The sequence below is a fragment of the Elgaria multicarinata genome, chromosome 2 (genome assembly GCF_023053635.1).
Source record: "Elgaria multicarinata webbii isolate HBS135686 ecotype San Diego chromosome 2, rElgMul1.1.pri, whole genome shotgun sequence".
In the NCBI taxonomy this organism is placed as follows: Eukaryota; Metazoa; Chordata; class Lepidosauria; order Squamata; family Anguidae; genus Elgaria; species Elgaria multicarinata.
Genome location: NC_086172.1, coordinates 98,957,408 through 98,976,962, shown reverse-complemented (window position 1 = coordinate 98,976,962; position 19,555 = coordinate 98,957,408). Strand labels below are relative to the sequence as shown.

At 41.3% G+C, this 19,555-nt stretch overlaps 1 protein-coding gene across 2 annotated transcripts in view; it reads right to left on the bottom strand.

Annotated features, from left to right (window-relative positions):
- The window catches only part of MICAL2 (microtubule associated monooxygenase, calponin and LIM domain containing 2), a 162,638-nt gene that overhangs the window by 44,043 nt on the left and 99,040 nt on the right, over nt 1–19,555 (bottom strand). For both annotated transcript variants that reach the window (XM_063117290.1, XM_063117291.1), the window contains 2 exons: nt 19,116–19,204; nt 17,684–17,783 (listed from right to left, as the gene is read on the bottom strand). In XM_063117290.1, coding sequence (XP_062973360.1) covers nt 17,684–17,783; nt 19,116–19,204 — 189 coding nt within the window. The remainder of the gene's footprint in view (nt 1–17,683; nt 17,784–19,115; nt 19,205–19,555) is intronic.

Here is a 19,555-nt window from a genome sequence, read left to right as displayed (position 1 = left end):
ACTGTAGACACGGATGCCCTACTCCGCATTTGGCTTGCCTGACCATGGGAAGGCCGTTGCAGGTGGGTGGGTGTGAATTGAGGAGATGCAGGCCTACCCAGTTGAATTTTAAGATGCCTTTTTTTAATGGTGTGCTGCTTTTAATGATGCACTTGTTTTAAATGTTTGAATTAGTTTTATGTACTTTATGGTGTTTTTAATTGTGTTGTACCCTGCCTCGATCCAGAGGGAGAGGCAGGTAACAAATAAATAAATACATGATGATGATGATGATGATGATGATGATGATGATGATGATCCTCAACCCCCAGAATTTGTAGGGCTTTTTAGTGACACTGGCCAGAGGAGGGGCTTAAGGGCTTTCAGGGCCCTTCCTCCTGGCCACTTTGAAGCATGGAGCACCTCCACGGATGCAGGAGGCTCACTTCTTCAGAAAGTCACCCCCACGTGTAGAGGGTAACCAACATGGCAATGGAGGGAGGATGGCTAGCATGTGCCTTCCCCTCGCCTGTTTACTCTATACAGAGTCAGAACACCTGAATGGGCTTCTGACTATGCAGACATCCAGACTACTGGAACCAGTCAGCCAGCCTTCCCCCCACCCCCATGCACCCACCAACCTGTTTTTGTAACATCGTGCCTGGTGAAGAGATCTGGAGATCTCAAAAGCTTGCACTGGGTGGGGTGGGGTGGGGTGGGGTGTTTAGCTGGCCAAATAAAGGTATTACACTACATGGATTTCAGAATCACTATGTATGTTGCTCTGATTTCCTTGGAGGAAGAGTGGGATACAAGTGTGACACATAAGTCAATCAAAGATCCAAACCTGTCACCTTGTACAACTATTCAGAAAAAGAGGGGGACTAAAATCAAATTTGATTATTGTTTATGTTGAAATAATTTTGTCATTGAAATTGTCAGTTGTTTGGGAATAAGAGGGTTTAAATTTATCTGCTAGTATAAATTGGTATTCATAGACGAATACAACCAAAAATGGGCTGGCTTCACTGATATTTCACCACTCTGAAAAGTATCCAGAGCACACAGTAAAGATTATGAATTCCGTTTCGTTTTCTGATTCTTCAGGCTAGAGAACTCAAAAAGCCCGCAGGATGGACCGAAGCTCATATCTCTTGCCAGAAATGATGTTTAATTTACCCCAGAGGGTGTAGGCATGTTGTGAAGTTAGAAGGCGTTAATCCTTGAGTGGAACTTCACAAGCCAAGGCTGTCGTTTAATCACGGTCAGGGCATTTGCCAGTTTGCCAGATGGCATATTCCTAGAATGTCTACTCTTAAGAGTGGCAGCCAAATGGAACTTTAAAAATCCAGACATACCAGCCCATTTGCTGCATTCACAGCTTGTATTACTCCACGATATAGTAGTACTAAAACGGAATTTTGGCTATAGGGCGGCCTATAAATTCTATGTATGCATAAATAAATGGCAAACTTTGATTTTAGTCTACATCCCTTTCTAGTCAGAGAGTGTATTAAAGTTGCACTTGAAACTAGGAAATGAAAGCATTTGGTATCGCATAGTGGGACAAGCAGTGGTTAAGCCATAAATCCTAAAGGGCAGCAGCTCATATGACAGCCCCAGAGCCATGTCCCAAGGAGCATTCAATAATTCAGGATATATATATATATATATATATATATATATATATATATATATATATTTCATCCAGCTTTTAATTAGAAACGTAGCTACCATGCTAGCAAGAAGTAGGAACCAGTGGAGGCTCTTGGCTTGAATTTCAGTGGGGCTGTGAATCCATTCTGGGTTTTAGTCAGAACCAGCCAGAACTCTAAAGGAGCCATCCAACATGCTGAAAGGGAAAAAAAAGGAAAGGAACCCCTCGTGCAAGCACTTGAGTCATTGTTGACTCCTAGAGGGACGCCTGCTTTTGCTGACGTTTTCTTGGCAGACTTTGTAGCAGGGTGGTTTGCCATTGCCTTCCCCAGTCGCAGTTACTGTTCCCCCAGCTAGCTGGGTACTCATTTTACCGATGTCGGAAGGATGGAAGGCTGAGTCGACCTGAGCCGGCTGCCTGAGAACCAGCTTCCGCTGGGATCGAACTCAGGCCGTGGGGAGAGTTTCGGTTGTAGTAACTGCCACTTACCACTCTGCAACACACGAGGCTGAAACCTACTCCCAAATTAGGTTCAGCACCTTGGGTAGCTCCTTTAGAGTTCTGGATGGTTCTTACGAAAAACTAGAATGGATTCACAGCCCTACTGAAATTGGAGCCACCAGACCCCACTGGTATCTCTCCTCTTGATTATTGTCTTCGTTCACCATCTCTCTCTCTAAAGCTTTTGAATTTGAACTAGTCTATCACAAAGAATAGTAAAAGTCTAAAAGCCTTGTTATTACCTCATTACCAATAGTAGACGAGTAAAAGCCTCATTATCACCAGTATGGGGACTTTAAATGTGTAACTAGCAGCAACACATTTTTCCTTTTTACCCTAGAGGAGGTGCAGGGAAGCTGATCTGAATCAGCTGTCCCAGTGACTACTCTAAAGTAAAAATGAAGGGAGTGTGTGTGGGGGGGAGAGATGTTGCTGCAAGACACACATTTAAAGTACTGCCTGTTTTGGCCCTCACTAGCTGTCAATTACTCTGAAGAGTCCCCAACCTATTTCCCCTCTACTGGGAACAAGAATTGCATAAGGGCAGTTTACCTTTTCTCAGAGCTCCACATCCTTATTTATAGGTCTGGTTCATAGAATAATAGAATAGTAGAGTTAGAAGGAGCCTATAAGGCCATCGAGTCCAACTCCTTGCTCTATGCAAGAATCCACCTTAAAGCATACCTGATGTCCAGCTGCCTCTTGAAGGCCTCCAGAGTGGGAGAGCCCATGACCTCCCTAGGTCATTGGTTCCATTGTCGTACTGCTGTCACAGTCAGGAAGTTTTTCCTGATGTCCAGCTGGAATCTGGCTTCCTGTAACTTGAGCTCATTATTCCATGTCCTGCACTCTGGAATGATCGAGAAGAGATCCTGGCCCTCCTCTGTGTGACAGAGGATGTGTACCAGCATGAAGATTTTCAACAGTTAGCTACTAACTCTTCAAGATATGACCAGTATTCATCTTACTAATGCATTTGTCATACTGACTTTTCCTTTGTTCTTTTCATTCTGGAAAGCTTGTAATGGCAACTAACTTCTGACCCCAAAACTTCTGTACATAGATAAGACTGCAATATTTGTACCAGAAGAGAACTCACTCATTACACAACAATGAGCAATAATAAGTGTAATTTGAAAGAATGGTACTACAAGATTTTGATGTAGCTGTACTTTTAACATCAGGCAAGGGGAGGGGAATCATTGCAGCAAGACATAGTGAGAGACTCGCCTTGTTTTACTTCCTGTTTTGCTGACTGTGTCAGATAAGGGGGGGATGGACTTGAAATGTGAGCTATGTCATGCTGTCCCTAGTGAACTTGCCTAGAGATGCCACCATTCTTCTCCTATGACATTTTAAGACAGTAGCTTTTAAAAAAGTGTTTAAAAGCAAATCTGTGACATCACGTTGTCAGCAACTATCAACAATCTAGAGAGAAGCCCATATTCTGATATCAGTGTTCTTTTAGAACTGAACTAGATGGGATGGCAGCAGAGTCAGAACTGCTGCCTAATCTTTACATAAAGTGGCAGAGTAAGGGTGGGCGAGAGAGAAAGACCCCATCATTGCAGGCTTTTCAGAAGGCCCTGAAGACTTCTTTATTCCGGCCTTCCCTTGATTACGTTTTCTCAGACTGGGCTGCACCAGTAATTGTGCTGTAGGATCTGTCTTATGCGGATGTTTGTTGTTTTGTGGGATGTTTGCTGCTTTTATTATATGCATTTTAACACTGTACACTGCCCTGGGAGGGCTCCTCACCTAAAAGGTAGACTGCAAATATTGTAAATAAATAAATAAATATTATCATTTATTTATATAGCACCAACAATGTCCTTGGTGCTATATAAATACTAAATAAAGTGTAGTATTGGTAGAAACTGTTGGGATTCCCTTTTACAGGGCCAGCCCTACTATTAGGCAGAATGAGGTGATTCCCTCAGGTGGCTGATGCTTTGGGGACAGCAACAGCAATCGCCTGCCTGTTCCCCTGTTGGAAGACGCAGTTGAGTATGCCATATAAGCCAACCTGCAGCCTCAAGTGTAGGGGTGGATACTATCCCATAGCCAGGTTTCAAGTAAGATTCAACTGCCAATTAAGTTGGCTTCTGGGGAAGGGGTGCTATCTTGTTCTTTACCTCAGGCAGCAAAATGTTTATAAATTATTTTCCTCCCTGTCAAGTTGAGATGTTTAGTAGTTGGGTGAGAAGCACTTGTGTGCTTACTTTAATTCAAAAGATGTACTTGCGTGGTTTGTAACTTTAGAGATGTTTATGCAGGTCAGCATGTGGAGAATTAGTAGTAAAAGGATACTCAAAAATCCGGAACCACCATGCTATTAATTCACTCAAAGTCTAATCTATTAAAATTTGTCAGGAAGGGGTGGCATGTCAGAGAGGGGTGGCACTTCCTGGCTGTTGGTTTTATTTGGGGGGGCAGAACATAACAATTATCACATGCAATTCAATTTAACTTTGAATGGTCTCTTAAGGTCCCAGTTCACATAATCTCAGGTACTCCAAAATGAAAAAAGGTACCATTTCTCTCTCACTTACACCCCACATGCCAAAATGGGTTGCTCTATTCTTCCCACAGTTCCAACCAATTAGATTTCAGCAACTTTGATACAGACTTACCCAGTCCAGTTCAAATCCCTATGCATCCTCGTGCACTCGACTACATTACTTCTCTTATAGTGACATTACCTGCTTGGAACAGGAAAAATCCAGAACTGGGAATGGTCAGCTCCAAAATAAAGTTAGTAAAGCTACCAGTAAAAGCTTCACAATTACAGATGGATGTGACCATGTAGGTTCCATATAAAATCCTAAAGAGCTATACGATGAAGAATGGAGGTTACAATCTGAAAACATAACCTGAAAACTTAGATAGAACTGCTTTGGGCCCCACATCCAGGCTCTGGGCTTCCAGTTGATCATCTCAGCTCTAGAAAGATCTTCCCACTATTTTGCACTGAGGTTGCTTGTATTAGAACACCACAACTGGATTCTTTTTTAAAAAAATGTATTTCTCATGAAAAGAATCCAACAACTGTATCTTTCCTGCTGGCAAATGAAAGCTTTGTGTAAAACTATACAATCTGACAATTCCAGAGCGGTGAACTCCAGCTTTGCAATGAAATCTGCATTGTAAGAAGCTTGGCACTTTTTCTAAAAGTGAGTTGCCTAAACTTGCTCCTTAGATCCAACCAATTAGATTTCAGCAGACCCTTCATTTGAAAAGGACACTCGGCACATACTTCATTCTGATATGAAGGAAGTGCATGCAAATAATACTATTGGTTCATTTTTTTTGGGGGGGGGAGCCAAATAAGGCTTAAAATGTGAGACTTTTTCCCCACGTTCCTAACAAAACTCTGATGCAGACTCACCTAACCCATTTGAAATCACTATGCATCCTCATGTACATGACTACAATACTTCTCTTTTAGTGATATTACTAGGGGTGTGCACGGACCCCCCGTTCCGCCCCACGGGCCGATCCGAAAATTTCGGGTCGGCCTGCGCCGCTCCGCCCATACTCCGCTCCTCTTCGCCGCGGAACTCCGGCTCTGAATCGGAGCTCCGCAGTGGAGGGGAGTGGCGCCAGGTAAGGCCGGGAGAGGAGGGCGGGAGGTTTACCGGGCCCTGCCGCCATCGCCGCCCGTGCGGCGACGGCGGCAGAGCCCGGTAAGGGACCAAGGGAGAGGGGGGCCTTACCTGCCTCCGTCCGTGGTCCGTCGGCGTCTTCAATTGAGCCCGCGGTTCAACCAGGAAGTCTGGGCCGCAAGCGGCCCAGACTTCCTGGTTGAACCGCGGGCTCAATTGAAGACGCCGACGGACCACGGACGGAGGCAGGTAAGGGAGAGGAGGGTGGGGGGGTTACCGGGCCCTGCCGCTGTCGCCGCATGGGCGACAGCGGAAGGGCCCGGTAAACCCCACTTACCTTTCCGGCGGAGCTCCGGATCGAGGTGAAGGATCCGCCTTCACCTCGATCCTCTTCGCCACGCTCCGCCGGCCCCCCAATCCTCTTCGCCTCCGCCTTAAGGGCAGGCGACGCCCCCGCTCCGCTTCTAATTCGCCGGTCCGATTAGAAGCGGAGCACATCCCTAGATATTACCTGCTTGCCACAGGAAAAACCTGGCGATTGAGTTCATAACAAAAGGGTTTTGTCCAATGCTAGCACAAAGGGAAGGTGCTTTTGTACAAGGGAATTCCCAGCCACCACCCTAACCCCACAGTCTCATGCACCCCCTGGAAAACCTCTTAGGGTTGGGGGACACTTAGTAAAGGCCTGGGATGTGGGGAAGGAGAAGGGGGAATAGACTTAAATTCTGTGAGTAGAATTCTGTGTGAATATGCATCCTCCTGACTTTGGCTTATTCCCTTTCTTTACCAGCCTCACATCCCCATGCCTTTATCAATGGTCCCCAACGCTCAGGAGGGTTATGGCAGTGTGGAGGTCTTTAGTGGGGGGGAGGGGGGTCACAATTTCCTTTGTGTAATGTCCTTTCCACTTGTGCTAACCATTGGATTTAATCAATAGCCACAAACACTTCGTTTATCTTAAAAGCAGAACAAGCGTTCAAGCATAAAATTTAAACAGTGCCAGAACAGCAGCAATTTGTTAAATTATTAGGAGCTGGGGTGAAGAGGACAGGAATCACATACTTAATATACTACTTTCAGCTGAGGACAGCCATTACGCAGACACATTAGAGCCATTTGTGTTAGTCTGGTACATTAATAGCCGTAGTCACAACCTAACAACCGTGGAGCAGTAATGTTCAAGGCCATTACATTACCTGCTTAATAAGAAGCAAATGAAGAGCAATCAATTATTACTGGACTAAGAAATGTCAGTTCAGCCAAGTGACAGCAGTACTAGCTATAGCAAGATCAAAATTCCTTAACAAACACACACCAGGCTCACACACCAGGGTGCTCTAACCAGGGTCATTGCAGAAATCTTGCAATGGGGAGACAAGGTAGGGAATACATTTGGGCTTTCAAGAAGCCATGATGGAATATTAAGTGTCTTGATCAGCCTTGTATGCTCAAGGACATGTGGTAGATAAACACCAAAGAGCTGTCACTGGCCATGTCACTCTGGCACATACCTACCGAAGTTTCGAGTAAGGCATCCCCACAACCCCCAAAACACATGTCCCTATAGAACCTGACCGGGATCTCTGTGATTCTTATTCTCTAGAACGGAGCAGAATCAAACTACATGTTTCATAGGAGATTTGTGTTCCGCTACTACTTTAAATCAGCTACCGGGGGGGGGGGGGCTCTAAATTTGATCATTGCAGTGAAGCTGGGGAAGGGGGTGTTTTGCCCTTTAACCCCACAGTACTCCCCCCATTCTCAATCTGCTGTTAGCCTGGGGCAAGTGGGCAAAAATACAGCTAATGCACAGGTACACATTAAAGAGGTTTCTTAAGCTGCCATTTATATTTCAAACAAAGACTGAAGCATATGGTTATTCTCTTAAAATACCTTGAGCACCATTTTGATCTAGGAGAAAGTGTTGGGCTTGAATCGTGAAGAATATGCAACAAGTCAAGGCTCATCCCACTTATGTTACAGAACCAATGCATAGTCTCTCAACCTCCATTCTCTTTGTGAGCAGTAGGAATAGCAGCAATCTGTTTCATAAAGTTGAGCTATGAACATGCTATAGACCGTACATTATATGTTAGCACATTAATAAGGTGCTATATAATACAACTTAATGTGCACTTGATAGTCTAATCTAATTTATTGTCTTAATGTGCACTTGATAGTCCTCTAATCTAACTTCTAATCTTCCATTCACCCCCAAGGTTAGCACCTCTAGGAAGCAGCAAATAAGAAGTATATAAAATGTGTGGAGAACTAGAATAAATACAAAGAGTGTGCTATCAAAAGTAACTTGATATAGTTTAGGATGTAATTAAAATACAACATTGAGGCCCAATTGCAAAAAGCTTAGATGTTCAAACTACTACTCCAAAAAGTGACTAGTTGAGAAGAAAACAAGTAATGTTGCACATTTTAAAAAAATAATAAATACCAAGGTCAATGAAAGAAGAAATATTAAAAAAAATAACTTCAGTATCAAAAGGTGCATAGCTGTAGTTTATTATTCTGTGTTGAGAAGAGATGGTGTTTTAAACCCTTGATATGATTTTATTGTTACTTGTGATCTATTAAAACCACCTTGATGGGTCTTTGGTGCCAAAAGACAGGACAAAAATGTAATAATAAACAAGAAATTGAAATATGTAATGGTATTACAGTAATATGGCTGTTGGAAGCATAGCAGATTATTCTTAAGAGCTACCTCCCAAATTGTAAGTTCACGTCCAACTATCCAAGAGGAAAGAAAAAGTCACTGTTGCATGTTTATGCAAGCAAAGGTTAAGGGTGTAGATTCAAAGAGTTTTTAGCAGACAGGGAGAAGAGGGAGAGATAGTTCTAGAAAGAAATCCAACGTATACAATAGTTATCTTCTTCTCTACAGTATGGTCTAATTATATGAAAAAAACCCACCTAAGAGACAGGACTTATGAATTATGCTTTGATAAAGTCATCCAGATGTTGAACTACATCTTGTTCTAGCATAGCCAATTCCAGTAAGTGGCCCAGGATTGAGTGTATGGAAGCTTTATTGTCTCTCAGCTGGGGTTGTTAGGAAAAATGGAAGACTGTTTGTGGGTTAGAGATTGGAACCAACTAGGAGGGGTCCTGAAAAAAGGATGAAATTTGTTACATACTTGGTAACCACCACTTTAAAAAGGATAATAATCTAACAATGGGAGCCTTTAAGGAAGGAAGGGGAGGGAAGGAAGGTGCCCTACGTCCCCCTGCACTTAACCAACAGTGGGAAATGGTCAGGTCAGCTCCTTCCAGCCCAATTTCTTTGCCCCCATTATCACTTTGAAGACTAAGGCCATTTCTACACCTGCCTTTTTTCCAGGGATCGTCCCAGGATCATCCCTGTGCATGCAAATGACACACAGGGGATCCCGGGAGCAGGCAGGGACGATCCCACCATTTACCTGAGATAATCCTTAGGTGTAGAAAGGGCCAAAGGGTGGCTGAGGCCCCTGGGCTTTCCCTCCCCCACCAAATAGTCATGGGGCACGGGGTGGGGGGAAGAAATGGGTTTAGAGAGAGCATGCCACAGGCTACCATTTCTCTGAGTTTGACCACAACTCAGAGAATTGGTCAGAGTGCTTTTACCTGGCCACAGAGGGCTCAAAACCGAGATTATTTTTAATGTGTGTCTAACAGCTATGCCTTTTCATTTTTACTCTAGAGTAGGTGCAGGACTCCTAATCCAGGTATTAAAAGACAGTACCATCGCCTCCATACTAGGGTCCTAATTTGGCCCAGAGAAATCAACAATGAGCTTTCCCTCTGCTTAAGCTAGAAAGATTTCTTGCCCAAATTCTGGTAATGGCTAGTGCCAACACACATTGCTGCTTGGGCATAGCTGCACACAAACTAGGCCTATGCATAGCTAGGCCTGCTTTAAATAATCAAGCGTGTGCTGTATCACCATGCATATCATCTTCCCCTTGTGGATAACAAATTTCTGCTTCCTGTGAAGGACAATGTTCTTTCCCCTACCCTTAGGTTGCAATCCTATGCATGTTTAAACAGAAAAAAGCCCTACAATTCCATTTACTCCCCAGCCAGCATGGCTGACTGGGATGTGATGGGAGTTGAAATACTTTTTTTTCTGCCTAAACATGCATAGGATTGCACCTTTAATCACAATAAAGCATTACATCAGCAACCATGGTTAAAGCTAAATCAAGTTCTTCCAAACAGGATTTGAAAAGAGAGAGTTTGAAGCTTGTTCTTCAACAGATTAAAATGGCATCCGTTTTAAATGGCATCCGTTTTAAAAATCATTTTACCCTGATTGAAGGCACATTTATTAAAAATATATAAATGCAGTGATAGAGATGTGAATCAGACCCTTGATTTCCCAAGATCCAGATGACAAACTGCAAAGTGATGATCTGTCAGAATGCATTTCATGTTTAACCAATGGTCACAGTTTCTAGAGAGACGGGAAGCATCACATGACAGGTTTGTCAGCAATGTTCTAAAACGCTACTATACAGCAGCATTATAAATGCCTTTTAGCTACAGAATATGCAAGTACAAGTTGAGAATAATTAGCATCACATAAGAACCTGAGCAGCACCAAAGTCTGAAATTGTGTCTCCCCAGAAGACAGTTTTAAAAGGAAGAGAGGATACAGTGTGTATATAGAACTACATTTATTTGTTTACAGCCAAACTAGAAAGTTAAAACATTCACTGTGTGCAAAATACAAGTTTCCAAGTGATAGTTTTAAATACATTTTATTTATTTTTAAAAAACCACCCTAATAAAAATGCTCAATTAAATTCCAGAGGCAAAAAAATTGAAATGATTAGGAGAAGAGGGACAGAATCCTCATTGGCATTGTTTAAGAGATGAAGGATCTGCAACAGAAATGAATAAAGAATAGCAATGGACAGAAAGATAAAGACCTTTCCTTCACAAGCCTCATAATGCTGAAACATGCAAAGAGTTTAAATTAATCACAGCAAACAAGCACCATTCTGTTAGGAAATGCTTATAACTCTTTTCTAACACTTCTTTTTGGTGGCAGAGGGAGAAAGAGAAGGTGGTTTTAGACCATCCTGGAAAATAGCTGCATCTTGTTTCTTTCAGGTAAATGTTCCATGCTCATAATATACAATGCCTTATGTAGTTGCAAGTGGTTTCTGCACATTTGTACAGGGTAAATCATTTTTTCTTAGTGCTACTTTATAATCCTAGCCCCATTCCTGCAATAGCAATGGGACTATTACCATGCAAGGGAAAGCAGTTTTAGCAGGGAAAAAGCATTCCCTTTCTAAGAAAAACTCTTCAAGAACTCTGTGTTCCAGCATAAGAGAGGTGAAGAGCATATTCTTTTAAGAAAAATATCTTAAAAGACGTTATACTGCCAGAACCCTTCTTTTAAAAGGGCTATGTGACAATTGATGCTGTAGTGATCAGTTAATTGTTGGAACAAAATCTGTTGTCCAGTTTTTCTAAAGTTTTCTTCTCCCAGGAAAAGGGTTGTTGGGTTTTTTGCCTCATTCCCAGGGTACTTTAGAATTTATTATGAGTTACTTTTGGTGGTGCTTTGGAGCTGACCTTATCATTGAGGTAGCCATGGGTGCTGTGTGTGTGTTTTCTTTCTATTATACATCTCCCCGTGATTCTGCAGCCTCCCCAGCTGCCTGCACTTAGTGATCTGAAAAGATCCCATGGGGGAGGAGTTATCTCGCAATATCTTTCCGTGGGCTTTAATTGAAATTTGGGAAGCTGAGGACACTGCCAGCTGCTGGAGAGATGATTGTACAGTGAAAGACAGGACGCAGCACACATTCCTTGGCCACATCATAAGTAAGGTAAGCACAAGAACCCTGACTCTCACCCATGGCAATTTCTCCAAATTTTTCTACTCCTTTGAACATTTTTTCAAAAGCAATCAACTTTCTATTAGACTAAATGCGAATGGTAAAAAAACATGCGAAGGTTTTTGTTTAGGCACAGGGCTAGTTCTTATCTCTGAAGTTAACTAAATAGTCAACCTTTCACTAACTTCTAAAACGGCATGGGGTAGAGAGTGGTTAAGTGTGTTTCTCACCACCAGAATAGCCACTAGATATTGTCCGGCAGGTGCTAATTACCATATCTCAACAGTGGAGCACATTACGATTAAACGCCACCAGTTATGCTTTAAAGGTCTTTCAGATATAGATGTTTTGAGGAGCTTCAAAAATGTGGGGAAAATCCCAAACAGTTTGTCAGTGACAGTAGTGCAACAAAAATTGTATACATGTCACACTACAAGTGCTTCTGTTATCTAGAGGACAGCAGAAAAGTGTATGCCACAGTAAATGTGTCTGCCTTTAAGATGCCACAAGACACTTTGTTAAGTTTGCTGCAACAGACTAACTCAGGCTAGATCTACACCAAGCAGGATATAACACTATGAACACAGTTTGAAAATGGCCTATGGAATGATCATGGGCCCCAACAGTTGTCAGTGCACTTCAATACCATTATAAAGCAGTAGTGTAGATCCTGCCTGAGCTGCCCTTCAAAAGCTCCATCCAATGAGCGTTTTATTGCACGCTCGTTACTGGGCACTCACAGAGTTTGTTCAGGTCCATCACATGACATCATCTGCCTCCCATGCACCTTCCTCCCCTTCTGGCCTTCCTTGCATGACCAAAAAAACACTCTTTAAGTTCGATGTTTTTTTAAACTCGGAATAGCTGCTCTCTCCCGCTGCGTACAGGAGAAGCAGCACCATTAGAACAGCGGACTCAATGGACCTCATGCTCATTGTGGAATTCCTCTATTGAAAAGAGGAAGTAACTGAGGAGTGAAGGTACCAGTGGAGGAGTGAAGGTAGGGAACATCTTAACCTCCGGTGTGATGGAGCTCTAAATGTTGCCCATATCTCTGAAAAGTCTTATCAACTGTAGTGAATGGTGCTCCTCTAGCAGACATGTTTTGACAGTCACAATCTTATGTTTCATTAGTTTGAACTCATGCAGCATTTTATAAGATTGTATTTAAAGCTGTCAGTGAATACCCTCATTCCCACATTTGGATATCTCTCCCCAATACTGATGCTTGTGCACTGCCTTGGCTTCAAGCCAGTTGATGAGTTCAGAGAAGAAGCAGGTTTTGGGTTCAGAGAAGAAGCAGGTTTTCCTGCATCTTTTTGCTTAACCACCTTAATGGTCCTTTAAGCCCCCAGCAGCTGCAGCAGTGACTACAATTCTGTGTTAACTTGGGAACTTAAACTCCTAGCATTTTAAAGACAAGGTTGGTGTGTTCTGGCCATTTGCAAAGCCTTATATGCTATTTCAGGCTAATTACAGATGTTTGATCAGACATCCTGATCCATCAAAGTCAATGAAACTGTCCACCCTCAGAATGCTTACTGAATGGGATGTTTTAAACTGACATAACCCCACATATTTTGCTGATGTTACACTGGCAACATTACATTGGCATCGGAGGTAAATACACTAGAATACATTAAAGAACTAGGGTGCCAATCTCTAGTGAGGCAAACTCCCTCATGCTCAGAACTGTGCAACATTGGTAATTTAATGTTAGGAACAATCAAGTATTCACATGTTAAGGTTTTATCCTGAAATAATTTGTACTCTGAAAAGGCTTGTTTGTCAAATTCTGCACATCTAAATTATTTTTCATTTAGAGATCTTTTAAAAGTGACTTGTTAAACTGGAAGCCAATTTAGTATTCTCTTCTCTTCTAATATTTACTATAGACAGAATTGTGGCTTAATGAGACCCAGATGAACAAATACAAACCTTCCTTGAAGTAGTGCACATCTAAATGTTAACCATTGCAAAGGGAACTGTCTTTAAGCTAACGTCTATTTATGATTCCATTTATCTTTTTAAAAAATGTTTGAGATGCATGCAGAACAGAAATCATGAGGGGTGGGGGTAGAACGGAATAAGCCATCTGTTTTGAATTGTCAACTACAAGACAGGTTAAATGATCATGCAGAACCTTATCTTTTAGTTACCACACACAGACTCACTGCTTCAAGTGGTCTTCATGACACTGGCAGAAAATATTACGGATTAGTCACAACACTCAGAAAGTGATAGCAAACAGAACAATTGTCTTACAGCAGAAACGGTTCAGCCCATGAGTGGGTGTAGCACTGGAATGTTGAAATGAACTAAAGACAACGTGAGAGATCAGAAAAGAAGATAGTCAAAACAAGCTGACAACAAGCCTTTGATTATAGAAAGAGAATATTAGACACAAAACTGATACGGCAAAGTAACGAAAATTAGATGCAGTGACATTACCTTCCTTCATTCTGATATACCAAGAGGAATATTAACAACTATAACAGCTAAATTTCAAGTATCAAATATAAAAAAGCTTCAAAAGATCCTCTGCTATTTTAAATTAATATTGAACAAGCTTGTGAATTTGAACAATTGTCTGGACATAAGCCTGGGTCAAGTATACAATACCCCATTAATCTGACAATGACTCTGAACATACATTCGCTAAATATGGAATCCCTCATGTTTGTTTCTCAAACCAATCTTCAAAGCTGTGTTTCTTCAATCAAACCTACATTTAACATTCAAGTGACAAAGAAGCACCAAAATTATCAATTACCCTCCCTCCTTTTTTTTATGGACATGTGCTTGTATATGATGCCATACTCCGCATAAAGAAAACTGTGGCCTCATACAGTGGCTGAATGCATACTTGAAATGATCCTGAAATCGATTATCCAAGGTGTTTTGTTTTTTGAAATGACTTCCTTCCTCTTTTCCCAGAATTGGATAAAGTTGTACTGTAATCAACCAATGTGAGACACTTCCCAAATACAATGAGAGTTTTAAAGCACTAGTGCAAGTTACAGTCACGATCACTAAGCAAAAGTTACACATAGTTGCCAAAGAATGCTTTGTTTATGATGCTTTCTTATCTTTGGTTTAACTTGCATTCCTTTCTGAACTTTACAGCAACAGAGGACAAGAGGCTTTAAGAGTAAGGACTGATCTACTCTTTCATCAACATGATCAATATCAGTGACTTACAAATGAAAGAGAACGTTTGCCTTCATTTAAAAGCATTATGTTTGAAGAATTATGGGAGTTCGACTGCCAGCATGTCCCATGGCCACGATGGCTGGGAGTTATGGGAGTTGTAGTCTAATACATCTGGAGGACACCAGATTGGGAAAGGTTGCCATAGGCTTTCTTGGCATTATCAGACAATGCAGTAGCCACTTGAAAATGCTGAAGTTTTCTTTCCCTGAGTGTTTGCTGTGACACACAAAACGCTGAATGCAGCAATGGCAGTGGATACCTAAGAATGGCTGGCCACAAGCAGCCAACATGTGCACAAGTTTTAAGCAGTTTTCCTATGGCTACTGTAGGCCTCAGGCTGCAATCTTATACCCACCGACTTGGGGGTAAAGTCCCACTGAACTGAGTGGGGCTTATTTCTGGGAAGAAACAAATAGTATTGTACTGCTAATGAATTAGCTCACATTGACATGTGCCTCATAACGAAAAAGAGAAAATTATATTAAATATAACCAATACTAAAGACAACATTTCCACTCCTGACCTACTAATATTAAATCTTGAAGCTCCAGTGAAGCTCCACTGAAACAAATGGGGCCTTCTTCCAATTAAGTGTGCTTAGGACTGAGGTGTAAGATGGGATGGCATGTCAACTTAAAAGCCATCCATATAATGTACCACTTAACTCATTTACAATAACAACTTTCATATGGTCAAGAAATTGAAAGTGATGCATGCTTCCATACAGCTATAAATTAACAATGTTATGGAGGTATGTGCATCCTGTTGACTAGCAAGCAAATATTACGCAATGATGCAAACACAGTTCAGGCAATTGAAAATCTATAGAAAGGCTACACAGCAGAGGCATGTATCAACAGTGTTATCTTTCTGTCTGCCAATGTTTCAGAAACTAACAGGAGTGATACTAACAAGAGCCCTTAAAGTGTGCAGGAGGCCTTGAAAACATGCAGTGGGGCATTTTTACAGAGGTTTCTTACACTGTATCATAAACTACTTTTGAATGACATGGTTTTCAAAGTGAAAACCCACAACAGCTTGCCAAGAAGCACAGAAGAACATCACCAGCCTACCCTCTACGTAGAAAGAAATGCTGCAACTTGTTTAGAATACTAATTTCTGTGTACCATTTCTCTAAATGTAATAAATGTCGCAGCAAATTTGGTACACGTAGAAGCATAGAACATAAAAAAGAAGATGCCTTTTATCAAGTCAGACCATTAGTCTATACAGCTCTATATCTCCCGGCAGCAACTCTAGAGTTTTAGGAAGGAGTCACTCCTAGCCCGACTTGAAAATGCAAGGGATGGAAGCTGGAGACCTGGAACCTGGCCTCTCTCTGGAGTAAAACTCTGGTTCCAGAAGACCGCAAAGTGACATACAAAATAATAATGTCTGCTCAATTATAAACCTTAGCCAAACAACAGCCAATTAAAAAGCTATTGTTTTAGGGTCACAAGTATCAAGTAGTTTTATGCTTAGAAGTATCTCAGATGTACCTTCTGAAACCCTTCACAAGATTTCTGTCATGTTAAAACAGTTTTAAAACCATATGTTGCTTCTATTTTAGTCAAATATGGCTTTTAAATCTGTGCATATAATAATTCAATTTATGAGTGTAATTCTGATTGAGTGATTGTTATTTCTCAGAGCCATATCCTAATTTCTAAGAGCCTTGCTAGTGCTTAAAACAATCTTGTAAGTGAACTACCAAGTGGATTCCGGAATTTCTCAATTAATGTGTCTCTCTCTGATTTAATTTTATATATTAATTATTCTAACATGTCTAAAAGTCTCAAAGGGATGGTTGAAGAGAGTGTAAACACAGGTCTTTACATTTTAACAAGAAAGGTAGGCCTCATCAGCTATAAACTGGCTGTTATGGTATAACTGATATGACTTGGGGAAAAATAAATATTGGCTAATGCTATATTTCTCTTTAATCTGCTTATTTTAATTAACTAATGAGACTAAGATTTGCTCTTTGAATTTATTCATAAATATTACAGGAAATGCCCAATGTTTACAAAGGGTATATCAAAGAGAAGTCATTGAAAAGGTGTGGGCTAGTAATACATATATATTTTTTACGTTTAAAAAATCAATGCAAGTAAACAGTCTTTGTAGCCCCATAGCAGAGATAAAGCAAAAGGAGAAGGGAGGAAAATGAAATATGTGCCATATTCAGTTTTCAAAAAAAACCTCACACACGATCAACATTTGCTGTTGCCCTAGAAATGTATGAAAGAACGTTCCTTCACAGTCTTTAAAATAAGGATAATAAAATGTAAACCCAGAGGAATATCTGGTCTTCATTGGAAATCCATCCAGATTTTTAAAAAATCTATAAAAAATATCCTTCATATATTCTGCATGGTCTGGAAATGCATCTGGACACTGACCTTCATGATCCAATAAACATTTGAAATGATTGATCTAACAATTGCACCATGCACTGTGGTTATCAGCTGGAGTTTTTGGCTCATTTAAAGCACGTGCTGAATTGAAATATCTATATTTGTGCATATACATGTAACCAGAAGGCTGTTTGTTTTGGAAATCTGAAAGGCACAACTAAGATTCAGAAGAACTTTAAACCCTGAAGAACTTCTTCACCAATTCAAGCATGTTGTCATATGACAGCTCCACTTCCCGGTAAATATGGGTAAGTAACTCTTGAAGCGCAAAAAGGAATGGCATACTGAAGCTTAGGAGTTCATACAAATAGGTATAGTTGTATGCATTGTCCCTGAAATGAAGTCTGGTAGAGTGCAGGAAACCATGCATCCAGTTAGAGAGGCGTCTTGGAAGGTCAAGCAGATCCCTTGTCACCTTAAGAGGCCAGCTTAGAGCTTTCCTAAAGAATGAAGGCAGGATACCTGGGGACAGGTCCTCTGAGCTGCTATTGGCAGCGAAAGCACTTTCGGGGGTGGTGTCTGCAGACATGGGTTCTTCTTGCTTCCACAATTCCACTTCCTCCTTTAAAGAGAGACAGCTTAACATTGTATCCATCATCAGCATGAGCATCTCAAACCTAAACACTTCTTTTAAAAAAAAAAAAAATTAGAAAAGAAATGAAAGCCTAGGAAGTTGTTCACTTTATATCATTGCCTCAAACTAAAAAGGCCTCATCGCCTAGCACCAGAACAAGAAGGCACAAGCACCAATCAAGAAAGCAGTTTGTGTTTTGTTGGAGAGGTTTGCACAGTTTCAAGAAGGCTTAAACGGATGGTAATTTCAGAGCCAAAGCAGACAAAGGCCATGTCCCATCACTTCCCCGATGACTTTAAAAAATAATAATAATGAAAAGCAGCCTTGAAAGCTGAGAGGGAAAATATAGATGGCTTTGCACAGCATGTGTCATCCCCATGGGGGCAGTATCCGTTGCATGTATGGACTCCGGCAGTACTGAGAAGAGTAGCTGCTCCTCTTAAGGCTTTTCTATATGAGACTTTTAACCTGCACCTTTTCCAAGGTTTTTTAAATTTTATTTATTTATTACATTTATAGACCGCCTTTTTTTCCTCCAAGGAACCCAAGGCAGCGTACATAATCCTCCTCCTCTCCATTTTATTCTCACAACAACCACCCTGTGAGGTGGGTTGGGCTGAGAGTCTGTGACTGGTCCAAAGTCACCCAGTGGGTTTCCATGGCCGAGTGGGGACTAGAACCTGGATCTCCTGGTTCCCAGTCCAACACCTTAGCTACTACACCACACTGGATGGTGTGGTGTGCTTCCGGATACTTTGTGGGATTAAGATTAGCTCCTTTAACATGTATTTTTTTCTGTTGGTTTCTGTTCTCTGCCTTTCTATATGTTCCATTACACATCCACTAGGTGGCACTGTGATACAGCAGAATTGAGGAAATACACAGGGCTTCTAGAACGCCAGTCAGAAAACTACCAAACTTTCTTTGTTAGGAAAAAAACACAATAATGGTTGCAAAGCATGGGAGAGGTTCTGGAGGATGATAGTGTCATGTAAAGGAACCACGAACTATGGTGAAGAATCACAAGTGCACAATAAATGCCTTGTATAGAAAGACTCTTAGTGCCTGCCAAGCTGCTAGCCTGGGGTGGTATGCACAGTGTGAAAGAGGACTCGGATAAATCCAAGGACACACCGCAGGACAGAGGTCCACCTCCAATCTTGTACACTCAAGAATGGCAACTGCTTTAAACCTAGCAATCCTTATACTCACTCTCTTGGTGCACACACACACACTCTAAACTGCAAATTAAACTTTAGTTTTAAAAATTCAAGTCTACTAAAAGAGCAGGCTTTTGCACACCGGTAGAAATATACATACCTTTACATGACTTTTTAACATGGCTCTCCTCTTTCTATGCGTATTCTTTGTTTTACATTGTGCAAAATGAAGCTTGCAGTAAAATTTGCCTGAAAAACAGAAGCAATGGCATGATCTCCTTTTCCCTATGAAATGGAATCAAGATGTGAACATTCTATGGTAGAACCTAGAGGTAGTGAGTACATTTTAATGCAACACAGCTTAATGCATTTTTAAGCACTGCTTTTACATATATAAATAGTATGGTGTTGTTGTTTTTACACAATATGAAGAAAAGTGTACGTCTGTATTTTCTGACTGTCTATGTTCTGTTCATGTCATATTCGTTCCACATGACTTGAATGGAACCATCCTGGGGTCAACAAGTCTTGGTAAAGACAACCAAAGTCCCATCATTTGTAAAACCTTGGGTGGGTGTGGGCGTGGGGGGTGTTGTCTTC